The 19,150-nt window shown below is 35.3% G+C and overlaps 2 protein-coding genes across 2 annotated transcripts; both read right to left on the minus strand.

Moving 5' to 3' along the window:
- Positions 1 to 73: 73 nt before the first annotated feature.
- Positions 74 to 5,455, minus strand: LOC117329231 (cytochrome P450 2B4-like). Its single transcript, XM_033887069.1, has 4 exons — positions 4,369 to 5,455; positions 2,777 to 3,292; positions 1,611 to 2,054; positions 74 to 974 (listed from the first exon to the last, which is right to left on the minus strand). The coding sequence occupies exons 1-4, from the start codon at positions 4,859 to 4,861 to the stop codon at positions 793 to 795; spliced, it is 1,635 nt and encodes a 544-aa protein (XP_033742960.1). The 5' UTR covers positions 4,862 to 5,455; the 3' UTR covers positions 74 to 792.
- Positions 5,456 to 6,899: 1,444 nt separating this feature from the next.
- Positions 6,900 to 10,438, minus strand: LOC117329234 (cytochrome P450 2B1-like). Its single transcript, XM_033887073.1, has 4 exons — positions 9,972 to 10,438; positions 8,885 to 9,400; positions 7,799 to 8,242; positions 6,900 to 7,169 (listed from the first exon to the last, which is right to left on the minus strand). Exons 1-4 carry the CDS (start codon positions 10,318 to 10,320, stop codon positions 6,988 to 6,990), a joined length of 1,491 nt encoding a protein of 496 aa, XP_033742964.1. The 5' UTR covers positions 10,321 to 10,438; the 3' UTR covers positions 6,900 to 6,987.
- Positions 10,439 to 19,150: the final 8,712 nt, after the last annotated feature.

Below are 19,150 nucleotides of genomic sequence, written 5' to 3' on the forward strand. Positions count from 1 at the left end.
CATACTATTATTTGATGTGTCATTGTTTGTAAATATGAAGACTCAGTTAATGTTGACTTAACAAAAGAGTGGCCAAATATAAACCAAACGTCTTTAATCCGAATTATATAGTGTCCTCACACCATAATGTTACACAGGTAAAATGTAAATTTGACATGAAAAAATCTTTGATATAAAACTAACCTGAAAATAGGTCATTTTCGCATGAAGAAAAAATCATGTCAACTTGAGGTAAATTTAAGGTGAAATATCTAATAGAACGACCTTGACCTACACTGTACATAGTTTGCAATATGGCGTCAAGTGCAAAATTTTGACTAGCGAATAGCGATATGGGACTAAATGGGTGTTTTTAGGTAAACAACTATCTTATTTATCCATATATGTAAGGTAGATGTTATGTCACGCCCGATTTCATTTTAGCTTAACCAAAATCTTAGCGACACCAAATTAACGGTGTCGAAGAATTCCACGTTTCCATATAGCAGTGCGCCTGGCCCTACACCAGACATAGTGTCAGGACCAGAGGAAACTCGACTACGGGTAATGTAGCCTTTAATGCTAAGTAATTCCTACGGTGTTTGTATTTATTTGATAAGAAGTGTCAATTGTCTGGCAGGTGCAGCAATTAAGATACGTGTTTTGTGTAAAATACATACTGATTACAGTGATTTTAGAGTTTCTTCATTGCATATATTTATACATACATTTCCCGTGTGATAAACGTGTACTGTTATGGGAAGTGAAATCACGGTTGTTACAACATCCGGGTTATTAACAAAATGTACATGTTTATTTGAGCTTGACAACGCGACATTTGTAGTCCTTCGACACACGCGCCAATCCCAAAATCCCGTCAGTTGATGGAAGTTTGTCTGGACTTTCCGGAAGAAATTCGAACCTTTGCAGTAGTGCCGTCATAAACAAAAATAGCTCCATCCTCGCCAGAGATTCTCCGGGACAGATTCGCCGCCCTAAAACAAATGATAGCCTGATTACAGCTTTGAGTCTTCCTAGTGTTCATGTTTTTTAAAGTGCACATATGTAATATGAGGTTCATTTCTTTGTGAATCGTTTCATTGGAAGTAGATTTGAATTAGTCTATTGTTATTATTGTTTACATTGTTCAGGAGTTCAATTATTTTGTACAAATATAGAATTTTCATTTTTTTTTTATTGTTTGTATGTTATATAAAATCAGCGGAAATTAATTGGGTACATCATATATAATGAGACTTATAAGTTCTGTTTGTTTTTGTCCCACGAGTCTCATTCTTTGTTCTGCTAATCAGGTGAAAGACCAAAAAATTCTAGCAACATTTTAATCGACTATCCACAATAAGTTTTACACCGAACAGTATTGACCCTTCACAAATCATTTTCCTTTGTTCATCAGAACAACATTCTTGGAAGATTAAAATAGATATTCTCTATCGACTGGCGCACGGAAAATGTGAGAATGATCCGTGTTCTGACAATGTCAAAATCACTGCGCCATTGATATCAAGAGTCAATGAAAAAATACTATTTTTGATAATTTGGAATAAAGACAAATACCAAAATGTTATCTTCATACAAACCGTCCGTATACAAACAAACGGAAGCATTACCTAGCGAAAATGTTATCACAGTCTTTTCCTTTCCGTTGAGTTGTCCATCCTTTCCTAGATATCTCTCCGGATTGAAAGTATCAGGATTTTCAAAGAGGTCCGGATCTGTCATAACGGAGTCAAGATTTGGTATGATCATTGACCCTTTTGGGATGACCATGCCCCGGAACCGGATATCCTTCAAGGCCCCGTGAGGCACCGAGAGGGGAGCTATGTTGCCTACACGGAAAACTTCCGTAATGAACGCTTCATAATATGGCATGTCGGATTTATTGGCAAGTGATGGAAGTCTTGAAGTTCCGGCTACTCTCACTATCTCCTGACGAAGTTTGTCCTGGATGGGTTTGTTATGAATGAGGTAAATTATCGCCCAGCGGATCATGGTAGATGTTGTGTCAGTCCCAGCAAAAAACAAATTGATGACAGAAACTGCTAAATTCATATCTGCATAAATAAATAAAATATCATGCATTTATTTTTCTAGAGGTAGACAGGTAGACAAATACATTCAGAGGAATGATAATCAAAATTTAGGTTACTTAAGGCAAATGAATTTACCCGGTCGACTTCGCGTACACTAACCTTAAGTAATGCATGTAGTATATATATTGTACATCTTCCAAAACCATGCAAGACTATGTCCCCGAAACTCCGATTTGCAATTGCTAGACCACCATCAATATCACGACGCATGAGAAGTGGTCTGATTGATGTATCAATAATATAAACAAATGAAATAATTCTGTACTGCCATTAGTGTGTGGAGCACTTACTTTTTAGGGTGTTGAAAATACCATGATGATGCAAAATTTTGACTCTTGCAATTGACTGCAACCTTTGTAATGTTCACTTTTATTATACATAGATAACAATTGTCACTATCGGGAACGTTGTTTTTTATTGTCACATATTGCACGTCTTTTTACACTGATTTTAATATGTTCAAAATAGAGGAAATGATAAAAACACCACTTTATGCCCGAACTTTCTCTTTAGCAAATGATACCTTATATAATGAATCATTTGAATAAATAATAATAATAAAAAAATTAATAAATAAAACAAACAAAAACAAGAAAACAAAAAAACAAAAAAAACAATTAAAAATCAAAACAGATACACATTAGAAAGACTATTGATTAAATTAGTCATATTTAAAAACTTACCATCAAATATCGTATCATCTTTATCCGGTTTGTTTTGCTGACTTAAAAATGCATCGATGAAATCCCGTTGATTTTCTTCTTCGAACGTTTTTCGGTGCTGTGATATTTGCTCATCGACAAAAGCTTTGATATCCTTCAAATTTTGAGTCATTTTTTTTATATTAAACATATCGCCTGGAAGGAATCTTAAGAATGGAAGAGATCGGCCCACCCCTCCTACTGAATTTAGGCGAAAATTTTCGGCGAAAAGGGATGTTATACGCTTAAATTTCGCATCAGTGTAATCAAATCTGTTTCCAAACGTAATACTACATATGATATTTGAAATGGCCATGGTGGTCAGTTCCTTCATGTCGTAAGGTTGTCCGTTCTGTTGTTCGATTATATCTAGATATGTCGCTATTTCCTCTTGTATTCTGGATTCCAGCGATCTTCTTCCAAATCCAAAGTTCCGAAGTGTCGACAAAGCAAATGTCCTTGTTTGTTTCCAGTATTCACCCGAGGAAAATCCAATACCTGAGTTAAACGAGAAATATAAAGAAGGAGTGCAATTTGTGTCTCTGGTGGCTGTTAGTGATACGTTTTCTTTATACCTAAAGGTTAGGATGTCATGATATGACATGAAATTAAGATCAGGTCAGAGACAATTTCCAGTTATGAGGGGGTCAATTTCTAGATTTGCCCATTTGACGAGACATAATTATATTTCTAACATAATTGACGTTTTGACAATGTTTTTTTTTTAAATTGGCATTATTTTCATATTTTTTAACATATCAATAGATCATAATTATGAAAAAAGATTCCAAAATTATACAATTAAGTTGCGTCAAAATTTGGCCAATTGGGAAAATGACATTCAAACTTAGCCTTAATAACTAGAAATGGTCTCTGACCTAACTTTGATTTCATGTCGTATTATGACCACCTAACCTTCAGGTATTTATATTCAAAGTAAAAAAAAAAAAAAAAAGTCGATGAGAGCCACCAGGGGGCCCAAATTGGCACTCCTCCAGAGAAATACGGAAATGAATACAGGGCATGTTTCTTGTTTACGGAAAGTTTTTATTTTCTAGTCAGTTTATTATATAACACAACTATATAATAGTTTGTTGCTTAAGGTGACTAACTAGGCACAACTACCATGCAGTGATGTCGTTGATTTGCACGAGTTTCTTTCAATATAATGTTGAATAATTGGGTATATATTTTTCTATTTTACATCAGACGTTTTGTTTTAAATTCCTACATTGTATTTTTGTTTTGTACGCTTTTTCAAGAGGTGTATATTTTTCATATGATAACCCTTCCATAAAGAATATTTTAATTAAATAGCAAATGAAAATCAGGAAGTCGTAACTGAAATGTTCTCAATTACACTGTATATTGATTAATTAATTCAGTGCATGTAATATTCACCTAGCGAAATATTATATTCATTTTACTGAACAGATTTAGCTGTTTATCTTGTTATGATAACTGCTATTCGATAAACAGGATTATGTAGCGTAGTCGACCACACTTTAGACTCTGTACTAAATGAGGGTTGTCTGCCCTTTATATAAGTAACGTACACTGTAGCTTTAATTTACCTTTATTTTCTAAAATAAGTGCTGGAAAGAAGTTTTCTGGTCGATCGGAGAAATCATCCCCATGTTTTATGAAAGCTTCTTTTAATGCATCAGATCCATTGATGACCACATTGAGATTTACTCCAATCTTTATACTGTAAACGTCGCCATATTGTCCTCGAAGTTTTCTAAATATATCCAATGCATTTCCCTTCCGAAATAAAAGCATATTTCCTACAACAGGGTAACCGGTTGGGCCAGGCGGGAGATTGGCCGGCCATTGTAGTGACCGACTAACTAACAGGATCAACAGTACCACAGCAATGGCCACTGTCACAGTGTTAAAGCTGAGGAGCGAGCTGAGATCCATCTTGTTGACACACACAGTCTGATGGTTTAATGCACATATCATTATGCATATATCGCCAGGCCTTGAGTCATACAATAGCGTTCTGCTTGTTGACATTGTGACACTGCAATACATGACTGAGCATAATACATTGACTTTGAACATACATGTACAACGAGAAAGACAAGATATATCGTTTTAGTAATAAGTAGGTGACTCAAGTTTATGATAAAGTAATGTGAAATAGGTTACTCTATATACAGTGTACCTACTCCATTGTGTAACAAAGAATGTTCTAAATAGTTAAGTTAAAATCATTTCATAGACAGGTTAAAATTTGGCCGATCTTATTACAAAGTTTAGTTCCATACTCCAAGCAGTATCTTCAATAAGTAGACCATCAAATTTCAATTAACGATAACATAATTATTAATTAATGATAATATTGATGTAAGCACATGTATCGCTATGGTTAAATTTATGATTGTACGTGTATCTCAATGATAATATTGATGTTTGTACGTGTATCTCAATAGTTATTTTGATTTTTGTACGTGTTTCTCTATGATAATATTGATGTTTGTACGTGTATCTCAATAGTTATGTTGATTTTTGTACGTGTTTCTCAATGATTATGTTGATGTTTGTACGTGTTTCTCAATGATAATATTGATGTTTGTACGTGTTTCTCAATGATAATATTGATGTTTTTACGTGTTTCTCAATGATAATATTGATGTTTGTACGTGTTTCTCAATGATAATATTGATGTTTTTACGTGTTTCTCAATGATAATATTGATGTTTGTACGTGTTTCTCAATGATAATATTGATGTTTGTACGTGTATCTTAATGACTCTATCTATTTCTGTTGGAGTACCTATTATTTTAACGATGTTTGTACGTTTATCGATGATTTTATTGATATTTTTACGATTTTCGTTATAAAAATATTGATGTTAGTAAGTGTATCGCTATGATTATATTGATATTTGTACGATTTTCGTTATAAATATATTGATGTTAGTAAGTGTATTGCTATGATTATATTGATATTTGTACGATTTTCGTTATAAATATATTGATGTTAGTAAGTGTATCGCTATGATTATATTGATATTTGTACGATTTTCGTTATAAATATATTGATGTTAGTAAGTGTATCGCTATGATTATATTGATATTTGTACGATTTTCGTTATAAATATATTGATGTTAGTAAGTGTATCGCTATGATTATATTGATATTTGTACGATTTTCGTTATAAATATATTGATGTTAGTAAGTGTATCGCTATGATTATATTGATATTTGTACGATTTTCGTTATAAATATATTGATGTTAGTAAGTGTATCGCTATGATTATATTGATATTTGTACGATTTTCGTTATAAATATATTGATGTTAGTAAGTGTATCGCTATGATTATATTGATATTTGTACGATTTTCGTTATAAATATATTGATGTTAGTGAGTGTATCGCTATGCGTGCAGTGTTTGTATCTGTATTTTGGGAGGTTACTGTTTGTTTGTGTCCTTGTGATAGCGCGGAACTGATGGCGACGTTATAGTGATGTCTCACTGAAGTGTACTGCCGAAGACACCCAGTAGGACACCCAATCCTGTCACATTATACTGACAACAGGGGAAACCAGTCATCATAATGCGGACTACTATAAGCAGGAGCAGCAACTATATATTTGATAGACTCTGGTATGTGTTGGCTAGGGGACAGAACCCAAAGCCTTCCTGACAGGGGCGAACGCTCAACAAGAGGTCAAATGTGAGGCATTATCAAGTGAGGAATTAAGGAAGAAGGGAAAAGATAAGATCCCAAATGTAGTCGCCTCTTACGATGCTGCAATGGAGGCAACAGGCACAATTCTTACGCCCTACCTGGAGGGCATGTGGTCCATTAGGCACCAGAGAGTAAAGGAAATAAATATTACTAATATACTCAAAACATCGGTGCGGTCATTAGCTCTGTTATGGTAAACAAATACTGTCTTATTGTTACAAACAATGAGACTCGGTATGGTATGGTAATGGAATACCGTATGCAAAATGATCAAACCAATTTATACTTTGAACTCAAACTATGGAACATTTCCTTTTTCTCAAATATACGTCATATTGAATAAATAACTGTTTATCTTTTTATATCAAAGTTGTAATGCCATCTTTACGACTCAGAATCGATTCAATGAAAGAATATTTTATGAAAAGGAAGTATTTGAATTTTGCACATTCAATAGCATAAATAATGACGGATGTTTTTGTATATATTTCATTTAAGTTTTACAGCGCGACATTTGAAGTCATGTGGCACCAGCGCCAATCCCAAAATCCCGTCAGTTGATGGAAGCGTTTCTGGGCTCTCTGGGAGAAACTCAAACCTCTGTAATAATGATGTCATGAACAGAAATAGTTCCATCCTCGCCAGAGATTCTCCGAGACATACACGCCGTCCTTTAAAATAGAAAGTGAGAAAAAACTTTATTTCCCTGATAAATTAAAATAATGCAGAAAAAATATGTTAAACAATAAACAAGTTCACCGAGAAACATAGCTACATGAATGTTGGTTGTGTTGGATGAAATGATCTTCGTCAATTTTAATAGCTATGATTTTTTTCATCAATGTCAGAGCGATTCAACTAGGTGCTTTACTTCCAAAGGAAAATAGTAAGGGTAGCAGCGTGATGCAGAATACTGCTGAATCTGAAGAACACCAAATTAAACCTTATAATTCACCTTCAAAGTGTTATCTTAGGTTTCCCCAAAATCTAAAGTGAATTCATTGGAAAGTACGATTCTTCAAAGCAGACAAGGCGACGTCTTTCAATAATGGACTATTTCTATGAAGTTTCACAAAACAGTAAACATATGCTATTGAAAGTGATTGAAGACATCCTAGTATCATATTCCATTACTTTTGTTTTACAGAAATCAGACATTTTAAACTTGGACCAATAATAAGTCGCGAAGGTGAGATTGAACAATATAGTTGTATTAATTGTACATCTGGTTGAGATTATGATATTCTGGGTTATCCTTTGGTATAAAGATTTTAAACAATAATCAAATTAACAAAATTACCTAGAGAAAAAGCCAGGACATTCCTTTCTTTGCCATTCAACTGACAGTCTTTTCCTAGAAATCTCTCGGGTTCGAATTTTTCAGGGTTTTTAAAAATGTCCGGATCTGTCATAACGGAGTCAAGATTTGGCATTATCAAAGTCCCCTTTGGGATAACCATGCCCCGGAAGTGGATGTCCTTTAAAGCCCCGTGAGGCACCGCGAGGGGAGTTATGTTGCCCATCCTGAACACTTCTGTTATAAACGCTTCATAGTAAGGCATGTCAGATTTGTCGGCGAGTGACGGAAGCCTAGAGCATCCAACCACAGTCTCTATCTCCTGTCGGAGTTTGTCCTGGATGTGTTTGTTATGAATGAGGTAAACTATCGCCCAGCGAATCATGGTAGCTGTTGTGTCAGTCCCAGCAACGAACAAATTGATGACAGAAACAGCCAAGTTCAAATCTGTGGCGAAAACAATATAGAAAACAATCTTTTTAAAAAGACTGAAGATTAAAGCGGCAGATTAATGATGAAACGACCATTTTATGGGTTTCAATTAACGCAACAGTCCCCATTTCCTGGAAACGTCAGGATACGCTTATTATGTCAAATTAGGTGAAGTCAAGGATAAAATAGTTGTGATAAACCATTCACATCTATAACATATAATTACAGTCATAATATAAGACAGAGATTCCCTTAGGCATGTGTTGCATCAGCGAAAATAATATTTATTAATTATTTAGTATGAATGTTTATTTTCTCAAATTTTGATCAATACTAATAACCACACACTTATTCATGTATATCAAACGAGGAACGGTTGATTGATAATTCACAAGCTAGCTTGTAATAATGAAAGTGTCATATTAACTTTATCTAATAGCCCTCAGCAGGAGAGAAATCCTCGGACTATGCAGGGAACCTTCATCAGTCCCATCCTACTTAAACATACTAAGGGATATCTGTCTATACTTTAACTGGTTCTATACTGCAAGAAAGATATAAGTGAAAGTATTCATACACTAACCCATCTCTACATAATTTGTTTCTTCTAAGGAACAAGGATGTTATCTTTGGCGTGATTTGAATTGTAATGCTTACCTTCAAATATGGTATCTTCTTGGCCATGTATAGATTGCTGACTGAGAAACGCATCGATAAAATCTCGCTGATTCTGGTCATCCAACGTGTTTCGATGTTCTGTTATTTGTTCAAAAACGAAATCTCTGATTTCTTTCGTATTTTGAATTAATTTCTTGATATTAAACATATCCCCAGGTAGGTACTTCAAATAAGGAAAAGCTTGTGCGGCACCTCCAAGCGCAAGTAGTCGAAAGTTTTCGGCAAAAAGAGATGTTATACGCTTGAATTTCGCATCAGTGTAATCAAATCTGTTTCCAAACGTAATGCTACATATGATATTTGATATGGCCATCACTGTCAGTTCCTTCATGTCGTAGGGTTGTCCGTCCTGTTGTTCGATCATATCTAGATATGCCGCGATGTCCTCTTGTACTCTGGATTCTAATGATTTCCTTCCAAATCCAAAGTTCCGAAGTGTCGACAAGGCAAATGTCCTTGTTTGTTTCCAGTACTTCCCAGATGAGAAACCAATGCCTGAAAGTAAAATGTACAACAACTTTATCATTTCGTTGTGTGTTTTAATCTCTTATGCATTTTGAACAACAATATTCTGACATTTAGTAAGTGCAAGACCATTACAATGTATCAATTTCTTCCTCTGATCTTTAATTTTTAATCAATGGTAGACGTGTTTCCTCTGAGAATGAAGAAACAATGGGTATGGATTTTTTCAAGCTTTTTAACTTAACATAAAACACGAAAGTCGGGGTTTCAAAATTGCCAGAGAAGCAAATACTATAGCTTGTATGTGCTATTGATAGCCTCCGTAGTCTTACGTTTACAAATAGGCATTTAAGTGCAAATATGTACACACAATGGCAATACACATACAATACACATCTATACATATTCAAATATATACTATATGCATGGATTGTGTTGGGAAATGTTGACCTAAATGTTGTTCTCGTGATCAACTTGAATGAGAGTTATCTACCTTTACACTAGTTACAGTGTAAATTCGATTACATGCCTGGTCAATAAATTATTTCTAATCTTAAATATCCAAGAGTTCAAAAGTACACATAATATTTTATATTATTACCTTTGTTTTTTAAAATTCGGCCAGTAAGTGAATTTTCTGACCTATCCGAGAAGTCCTCCGCTTGTTGGATGAATGCCTCTTTTAACGCCTCTTCTCCGCTGATAACCACTGTGAGGTTTTTCCCCAGCGTTAAACTAAATACGTCGCCATATTGTGCTCGAAGTTTTCGAAATAACTCCAGCACGTTTCCTTTTCGAAACAAAAGAATGCTTCCTATGACTGGATAACCGGTTGGACCTGGCGGGAGATTGGCCGGCCATTGTAGTGACCGATTGATCGATAGGATTATCAGTACCAATACAATGGCCACTGTTACAGTGTTAAGGCTAAAAAGCGAGCTAAAATCCATTTTGTTTACATAAACCACAAACTGCTGATACTGTATACCACTGCTGCGTCTGGGACCCGGCTCTACGTACGTACAGAAAACTGATACGCGAAGTTTACCAGCTGTCTATATGCTATATATTGAAGTCATTGTAAGGCGCGTCGAATCCTGCCTATTTAGTCTGAAAAGGCAATGAGTCGTTAGTCAAGTTATATTCCAGTAATAAGTTATTAGTTTGAATGAATAATAACAAGTCTACATTATTGTTTGAATATAACAGGATTAAAATAAAACACATTTTAAGTTCATTTTTTTGTACTTTAGGTCAGAGCAACTATCCCTTGTCAGCCATGCGTAATAAAATGAGTGTAAAGTATGGTGGCATGGATCTGCCATCACATAACGAGATAATTTTGTCAACATAGCGAGATAAATATACCATAAAGCGAGATAATAAAACGACATAGCGAGATAAAACAACCGACATAGCGAGATAATTTAATGCGTTTACGAAGTCGCTATCTCGACATCTCGCCGCATTAGATGCTACTACTGACATGGATTTTTTTTCTGGTCAACGTCACGTGACCTCCATTCGGGAGTTCAGAGCTTCCCTGTCCAAGCCTCGTGTGCAATGGCGCGCTGAACTTCCCAATGGGGGTCACGTGACGTTGACAAGAAAAAAATCCATGTCAGTAGTAGCATCTAATGCGGCGAGATGTCGAGATAGCGACTTCATAAACGCATTAAATTATCTCGCTATGTCGGTTGTTTTATCTCGCTATGTCGTTTTATTATCTCGCTTTATGGTATATTTATCTCGCTATGTTGACAAAATTATCTCGTTATGTGATGGCAGATCCATGCCACCATATAGATGGAATATCTTGGCAAGAGCACATTTTAGGTCGAGATCCGCGATAACCTAACTTAACCGGTCGTGATAAATTATCGTGAGAGGTCGTCATAATAACACGACTTGCCGTGTTAATAACACGACTATCTCGACAATTCGTGTTACCGTAACGCAACCCAAAATACGGAATACGCGAAACACGGTACAGTAAACACAGTTCATGATACATGGTATAGGATACAAGGTACTGCAAACATATTACAAGGTACGAGATACGCGAAACAGGGTACAGTTTATATGGTACACGATACATAGATGATAAATGATAAAAAAAAATCTCTTTAAAACGGTTTATCACCATAGTATATGAAAGAAACGTTCTTTTGAAGATGTTTGCAATGTTTTAAGGTCAAATAATCAAATATATGACTGGCTACAAAATGTATGCAAATCTTTTACCTTGACCATCGATTTTCACGGTCAAAGACACGGTTCAAAATCAAATGACCGATTGGAGAAGGGAAACGAAGAGAAAACGTAGGTAAAACGTACAAAAACGTTCGTCAGTATGAAAACATGCCTACGATTATGTCCTATATTATATGGAACGAAAACTGTTACAAAGCAATCGTGAAAATCTCATGAATTACGATTTTGGCAGTTGAAATAAAACAAAGAATGTAAGGTATCTTAGAATTAGTTTATTCGTCTTGCCTTTTCTCTTTCTTTCATATTTCTCTTGCTTTGCCTTTTCTTCTTGAAAATCAGAGTCACCTAAGTGATTGATGCAAAGCTATGATATGTACAAAGCGTTTACATAACGCAGATCACTATAACGTCAAAATGACGTCGCGCATTATGATGATGCTGCAGTGATATAAAACGTAACCAGCAGTCATATTGGAAACTGTAACCGAAAATATGTAATATGTGATTTTACGAATCATCGAGGTGTTCTTTGCAGAATAGTTACAAGTTCAAAATCAAATTACTTTTTCGCTTCTTCATTCAGTTTTCTGGCATTCAATATGAAGAATTCTTTCTGTACTATCTTTGTGATTATTGTTTTTGATCACGTAACATCACAGTGGCAGATACTCGTAATTCTGATAGAGTTGTTTCCCTTTGCTACGCTCTCCAGTCCGTCAGACTATCCCCTCTGCTTTTCGTACTTGTCCACATCCCGCCGCCATTGTTTGATCCAGGATGTATGTTGTTGGAAAACATTTGGGATTCGTTCTGAAAACAGAGAGATGTTATATAAAAACTTAAAAACGAAATATATGGAAAAAGTTATATATAATGATTTTCCCCCCCAAAAAAACCAACATATATATAGATCTATATATATAATGAAAAAAATAACACCTTTAATCTGTGTACGATCTATTTAACTTTTGTTTCATATCTTCGGATCACAAACTCATAGTGGATATGATACATTGTGCATATACTACATAGTAGCACAAACGACGAAGGAAGACAACTTTATGACTCGTAACCTGACCGGGCCTCGAACTCACGATCTACGGCACCCAATCGCCTAGCCAAAAATACCCGCAGCTTATCCCACTGCGCCACATCGACGTTCTTTTAAAGAACTCTTCAATAGCGGAGTGATCATTGTGGAAGTCGTCTATTAAATGATATGAATACCAGGATCGCAATATATTGATATACATGGATGCGAATTGTACACATGCTATAAATATTCCTCACAGGACAGCGACGACAGGAAATTCAAATCTTTATCTTCGGATCACCAACACATAGTCCATATGATACATTGTGCTACCAAGCGAGTTGTATGGACTGGAAAATTGTTCAAAATCTCTGTGAAAAGTACTGAAATGTATCATCTTTTTGTGAATTTAAGTAAATTTACCTTGGATCATTGTGGCGGGCAATCAGCTTGTTAAGGTCCCGTGTACTACTGGGAAGATACCCTTTGTAGTAAAAGAAACAGGCTTTCTTTAGAGGCATAGCTGTTGTGTAGGATCCAGTAAGTACGAGGATCTTAGAATCCGCAGATAAATCTGTTCCCAATCCAGTAACTGCTACGGACTTTTCTATTTCAGTTATGACAATAAACAAAACACTACCTATATTTATACAATTTGTTGGTTATTTTTATGAACTAAATATACATATTTTATCATGCTGTTTGTCTATGTGTATCACGTGACTCTCCTGGTTGCTGATATAGATTTTAAACTGATAACAACATGATCAATATATAATTCTACGTCATCTGATGATTTTCTTTCAATCGTTTTATTTATAGAGTTCGGAAATTCAATAATTCAGTATCATAATTTACTATTTACTTGACGTAAGCAATATGTATTTCCCCATGTATTCATATCATCTTATAGACGACCTCCACAATGGCGATTGGGTGCCGTAGATCTTGAGTTCGAGGCCCGGTCAGGGCACGAGTCAAAGAGTTGTTTTCCTCCGTCATGTTTCTGTTATATATCTATTTATAAGCACAATGCACTAGCGGATCCAGGGGGAGGGTCCTGGGACCCCTCCTTTTTCGGATGAGAAAATTCTTTTTATAGCCTTAAAAAAAACCTATGCCAAACAACACCCCCCCCCCCCCCCCCCCCCTCCCTATCCCACCCCCACCCCCGGGAAATATACCATAGGATACGGGAAATATAGGGTACGGGAAATATCCCATAGAACACGGGAAATATACCATAGTACACGGGGAATATACCAAAGACGGGGAATATGCCATAGGATACGGGAAATATACTATAAGATACGGGAAATATCACATAGGATACGGGAAATATACTATAAGATACGGGAAATATACCAAAGGATACGGGAAATATACCAAAGGATACGGGAAATATACTATAGGATAGGGGAAATATACCATAGAATACGGGAAATATCCCATAGAATACGGGAAATATACCATATGACACGGGATATATATCATATAATACGGGAAATATCACATAGAATACGGGAAATATACCATAGAACACGGGAAATATCACAAAGAATACGGGAAATATACCATATGATACATAATTATGTTTCCGTGTCGTATCTTACATTTTTCTTTAGTAAGAGATCGGGTCCATAACGTGTTTCAGCGTCGTTAAATATAGTCATTATATAATCTGATAATACACACGGTTGCCTCCGAAAACAAACATATCACAGAGCAGGTAATACAATAATGCATTTCTACTGAGATCAGTTAACCGTTAGTAGTCTATATCTATAAATAGATACACGTGTCGATTGTTTTCATATGACTACGTATTATGTTAATAGCGTCACGCGCTATTTTTATCCATTAGGCACCGCCAACGAGAAAGTTTATGTATTAGATATTGTTCTCTTTATTTCATCCTTTAAGAAGATTTTACAATTCTACAATCAATCAATGTTATTGAAATCGTGTATTGTACTGAATTCAAAATAAAATGGACGATAAAATGGACGTTGCGACAAAAATAAAACTGAACTGATAAGGCAAAATGAGACAATATTGTATCTTTATTACCAGCATGTGTCAATTTCCGAAATATGTACACAATTATAACTCGACAAACAGGAAATGAAACATTGACGTTGTTGATATAATACGCTTGTGTATAGTCACAGCTGATTTACCCGAAAAGGAAAGGATTAACAGGTGAAAATAACACAGGTAAAATGGGTTTACTAACAGGTAACTTGCACGAAAGACTAGTCACTATTGGTCACTGAATGGTCAACCGTGGACAAGTATATTTGAGGTGAGTGCCTTACAAGATGATACCTAATCTAAATAAAACATGTTTGCTGTGATCATTGTCTTTTTGTCACTTGATAAAACCGGAATCTTCTTCTTTGTTTGTTTGTTTGTTTGTTTTAATCCGAGTATGATACACGTACATGTACCTCTTATTTTGATTGAGTTTAAATTTATCGATTTTTGTTGATTAATAGGAGATAACTACAATTAAAATCTATAAATTACATACCTCCTTCGATATAAGTAACGAGTATGAAATTTAAGCTGACACTTTAATTTATCCGTGTGACTGTTGATAATTGATCACATCCGATCGCCAGCCTTCGCACCTGAAATACTTGACCGTCGCCATAATTTGACTTCTACGATGTAACTATACTTGACACGTACCTGTAACGATTTGGTCAGGGATACACGTGACAGCACTGGATACCATGCGCCATCCAAATAAAAACAAATACTTTACCAAAATGTTTAGCTTGTTACTTATATAATAAAATGGGGGCAAGGCATTTTATTGACGAAAAAAAAAAAAAAAAATGTTGGAAAACAAAACATATCGTTTTTATGTGAATGGAATTTACAAATGCTAGAAGCTTCATTGTTAAAGACGTTGACTTTATTGTGATTTATTATTTCAATGTGTTCTGAAATATAAATAGCTCAGAGGCTATTTAAGCCGCACCGGTGATTGTGAAACTGTTTTTTTTACTGTTTCACAATACTTGAATCAGAATATTCGTCAAATGCTTCATAATATGTATGAAGAAAGATAAGCTAATCATTTTGTGGTTTAAGGGATTATCCTACATTACTGTAATATTCACCTCCCATATAAAAGAGCTCTGGATATTGTTGGGGGTGAGGAGTGACAATTGAGTCGGTAGAGGGACTGACTCATAGATCCGAGGTGTGTGATTAATGCCATACATCATTCATAATTCAAGTTCATTTACCAATAATAATGACGTTGTTTTTTAATGTTATATCTTTATTTTACGACTTGTTGTATCAAGAACATACCTACGCTTATCATCCAGCCAAATAAGATGATAACGTATATCTAAGGTCAGAGTTCAAGGCCATGGACACAGACGCAGACGGAAAATTGACCCGGCAAGTTCGCCAGGCCTCTTGTTTTCCTTGGATACGATGGGAATTATGATAGATTAGAGGTAAGTGTTCCGGGATTTTTTGTATAATAATCAATATCATGTACGTGTATTTTGACACAATCATATGCATATGGGAAATTTGACGTATTAAATTCAAAGGTCATCTGTAAATGTATATCCCTGTTGTTGTTGTCGTCGTCGTTATTGTTGTTGTTGTTGTTGCTGCTGCTGCTGCTGTTGCTGCTGCTGCTTTTGCTGTTGCTGTTAATTGAAAATTCCAACCAATTGACGGAATCAAATGCAGAGGCTCAATACCAAGTGTGTTGTTAGGATCAACAACAGAAATTGCATGACGATGGCCCATGACAATAATTTATTATGAAGCGTTATCAAGATACGTTCTCTATTTCATATTTCAGATATTGCTGAGAGCTTTAATCAAGCATCGCTCTGATTAAAAATGGACGTATACATATAGATGAGGAGGTAAGTATATATGTACATATTGTAATTGTTGTTGCTTATTTCAACATGACTTAGTAATAACAGTTTCTAAATTTAGTTTTATGATATTTGTTGAATTGATTAAATTTTTGACGATGAGCTTTTATTCCGTTTAACAGAATCAGTAGAATGAGAGTCATTTTTGGGGCCTTCGCTGACAATAAGAGTGGATTCGCTGACAAATCAGTGGTCGGATTGAGACTCAGGCAAATGGGATACCAAGTTAACGAAGCAATGAGACAAAAATTTGAAGATTTAGATAAAACAAGGACGGAAAAATAAGTAACGAAAAGTTTCTTCGTAACCATCTTGAACTTAAGGGAATCTTGTCTCGAATTTTCATTTAGAGGCGTCAACATAATTTTTGTGGTTGCAGGATAAATAGTGTAGTACTAATTATTATTTTTAGAGAGATAGTGTCTCTTGAAACGATATAGAAGGCAAAATTGTTATGATCCTGGAACAGTGGGTAGATAGATTTACCGTTCTACAAACATCGGCAGCTTCCGGCATCCTAAATTGGTACCAGAACTTGCCGATATTTACTGAAGGGTATATCTACAAGGGTTGCATGCATAAAATTGGAAACGTGTCAAGCCTTGGCGTCAGAAAATATTCTTGCTGCAACATCTCGGCTGATCCCGTCAAGATTCGGGTTTCTTCCGAACTTTGACGGATTATGTCGAGATGCTGTGATTGGTTCGTTGACTTGACAGTTAAAATCCTCTAGATTATTTCCCTCCATTAGTTCTTTACTGTCAACAAGGACTGCAGCTCCGTCTAGCGTACGTGAATGAAGTAACTTAGGAGGGTATAAGTCTAAAAATAACATCAGTGCGACATGGTTTTGCCTCAAGTTAAATCCACTTCCTTTTTTTATCTCATGTATCTTCAGTTTCTATCGATGTCTTTTGCCCTTGTCTTTTGTCACTGCGGTATTTCATCCAACGAGGTGTTTCTTTATTTATGTTTGTGTCAATCATTGTACTGTGACGTGTTATCATGTGAAAATGACAAATTTTCGAAATGTTGGTGCAATATTTGAAATGTCTATATTTTTTTGTGTGAAGTGTCTGAAGAATAGCCGTACTGTTTGTGAGTTTTCGCATGTGTAAATGTATGTCTGAGTGAAATGTAACTATACGATATGGTGCTATTTTACAGCATTACTGTTGGCGATCAATGGATGCTGGTATACAAAAAAACTACTTAAAGCGACTACGACTATAACCATTCGCATTAAACTGTGATTTATCCTTATAAATAGTGAAATATATTTAAGATATAGTGATATATGAACCTATACAGTAGAATGTTCAGTAAACATCTTTTCTGGTTTTAAAACACTATTTGCCTCGATTGAATTTTGTAAACGAGTCTCACTTACCTCGATCGAGTTTTGTAAACGAGTCTCATTTATAGCTATAGCGATCGAGTTTTGTAATCGAGTCTCATTTACCTCGATTGAGTTTTGTAAACGAGTCTCATTTATAGCTTTAGCGATCGAGTTTTGTAAACGAGTCTCATTTATAGCTATAGCGATCGAGTTTTGTAATCGAGTCTCATTTACCTCGATTGAGTTTTGTAAACGAGTCTCATTTATAGCTATAGCGATCGAGTTTTGTAAACGAATCTCATTTATAGCTATAGCGATCGAGTTTTGTAATCGAGTCTCATTTACCTCGATTGAGTTTTGTAAACGAGTCTCATTTACCTCGATTGAGTTTTTTAAACGAGTCTCATTTATAGCTATAGCGATCGAGTTTTGTAAATGAGTCTCATTTATTCGATTGAGTTTTGTAAACGAATCTCATTTATAGCTATAGCGATCGAGTTTTGTAAACGAGTCTCAGTTACCTCGATCGAGTTTTGTAAACGAGTCTCATTATAGCTATAGCGATCGAGTTTTGTAAACGAGTCTCATTTATAGCTATAGCGATCGAGTTTTGTAAACGAGTCTCATTTATAGCTATAGCGATCGAGTTTTGTAAACGAGTCTCATTTATAGCTATAGCGATCGAGTTTTGTAAACGAGTCTCATTTATAGCTATAGCGATCGAGTTTTGTAATCGAGTCTCATTTACCTCGATTGAGTTTTGTAAACGAGTCTCATTTACCTCGATTGAGTTTTTTTAAACGAGTCTCATTTATAGCTATAGCGATCGAGTTTTGTAATCGAGTCTCATTTACCTCAATTGAGCTTTTTTAAACGAGTCTCATTTACCTCGATTGAGTTTTGTAAACGAGTCTCACTTACCTCGATCGAGTTTTGTAAACGAGTCTCATTGATAGCTATAGCGATCGAGTTTTGTAAATGAGTCTCATTTATTCGATTGAGTTTTGTAAACGAGTCTCATTTATAGCTATAGCGATCGAGTTTTGTAAACGAGTCTCATTTATAGCTATAGCGATCGAGTTTTGTAATCGAGTCTCATTTACCTCGATTGAGTTTTGTAAACGAGTCTCATTTATAGCTATAGCGATCGAGTTTTGTAAACGAGTCTCATTTATAGCTATAGCGATCGAGTTTTGTAATCGAGTCTCATTTACCTCGATTGAGTTTTGTAAACGAGTCTCATTTACCTCGATTGAGTTTTGTAAACGAGTCTC

This window comes from Pecten maximus, chromosome 6 (assembly GCF_902652985.1).
Source record: "Pecten maximus chromosome 6, xPecMax1.1, whole genome shotgun sequence".
NCBI lineage: Eukaryota > Metazoa > Mollusca > Bivalvia > Pectinida > Pectinidae > Pecten > Pecten maximus.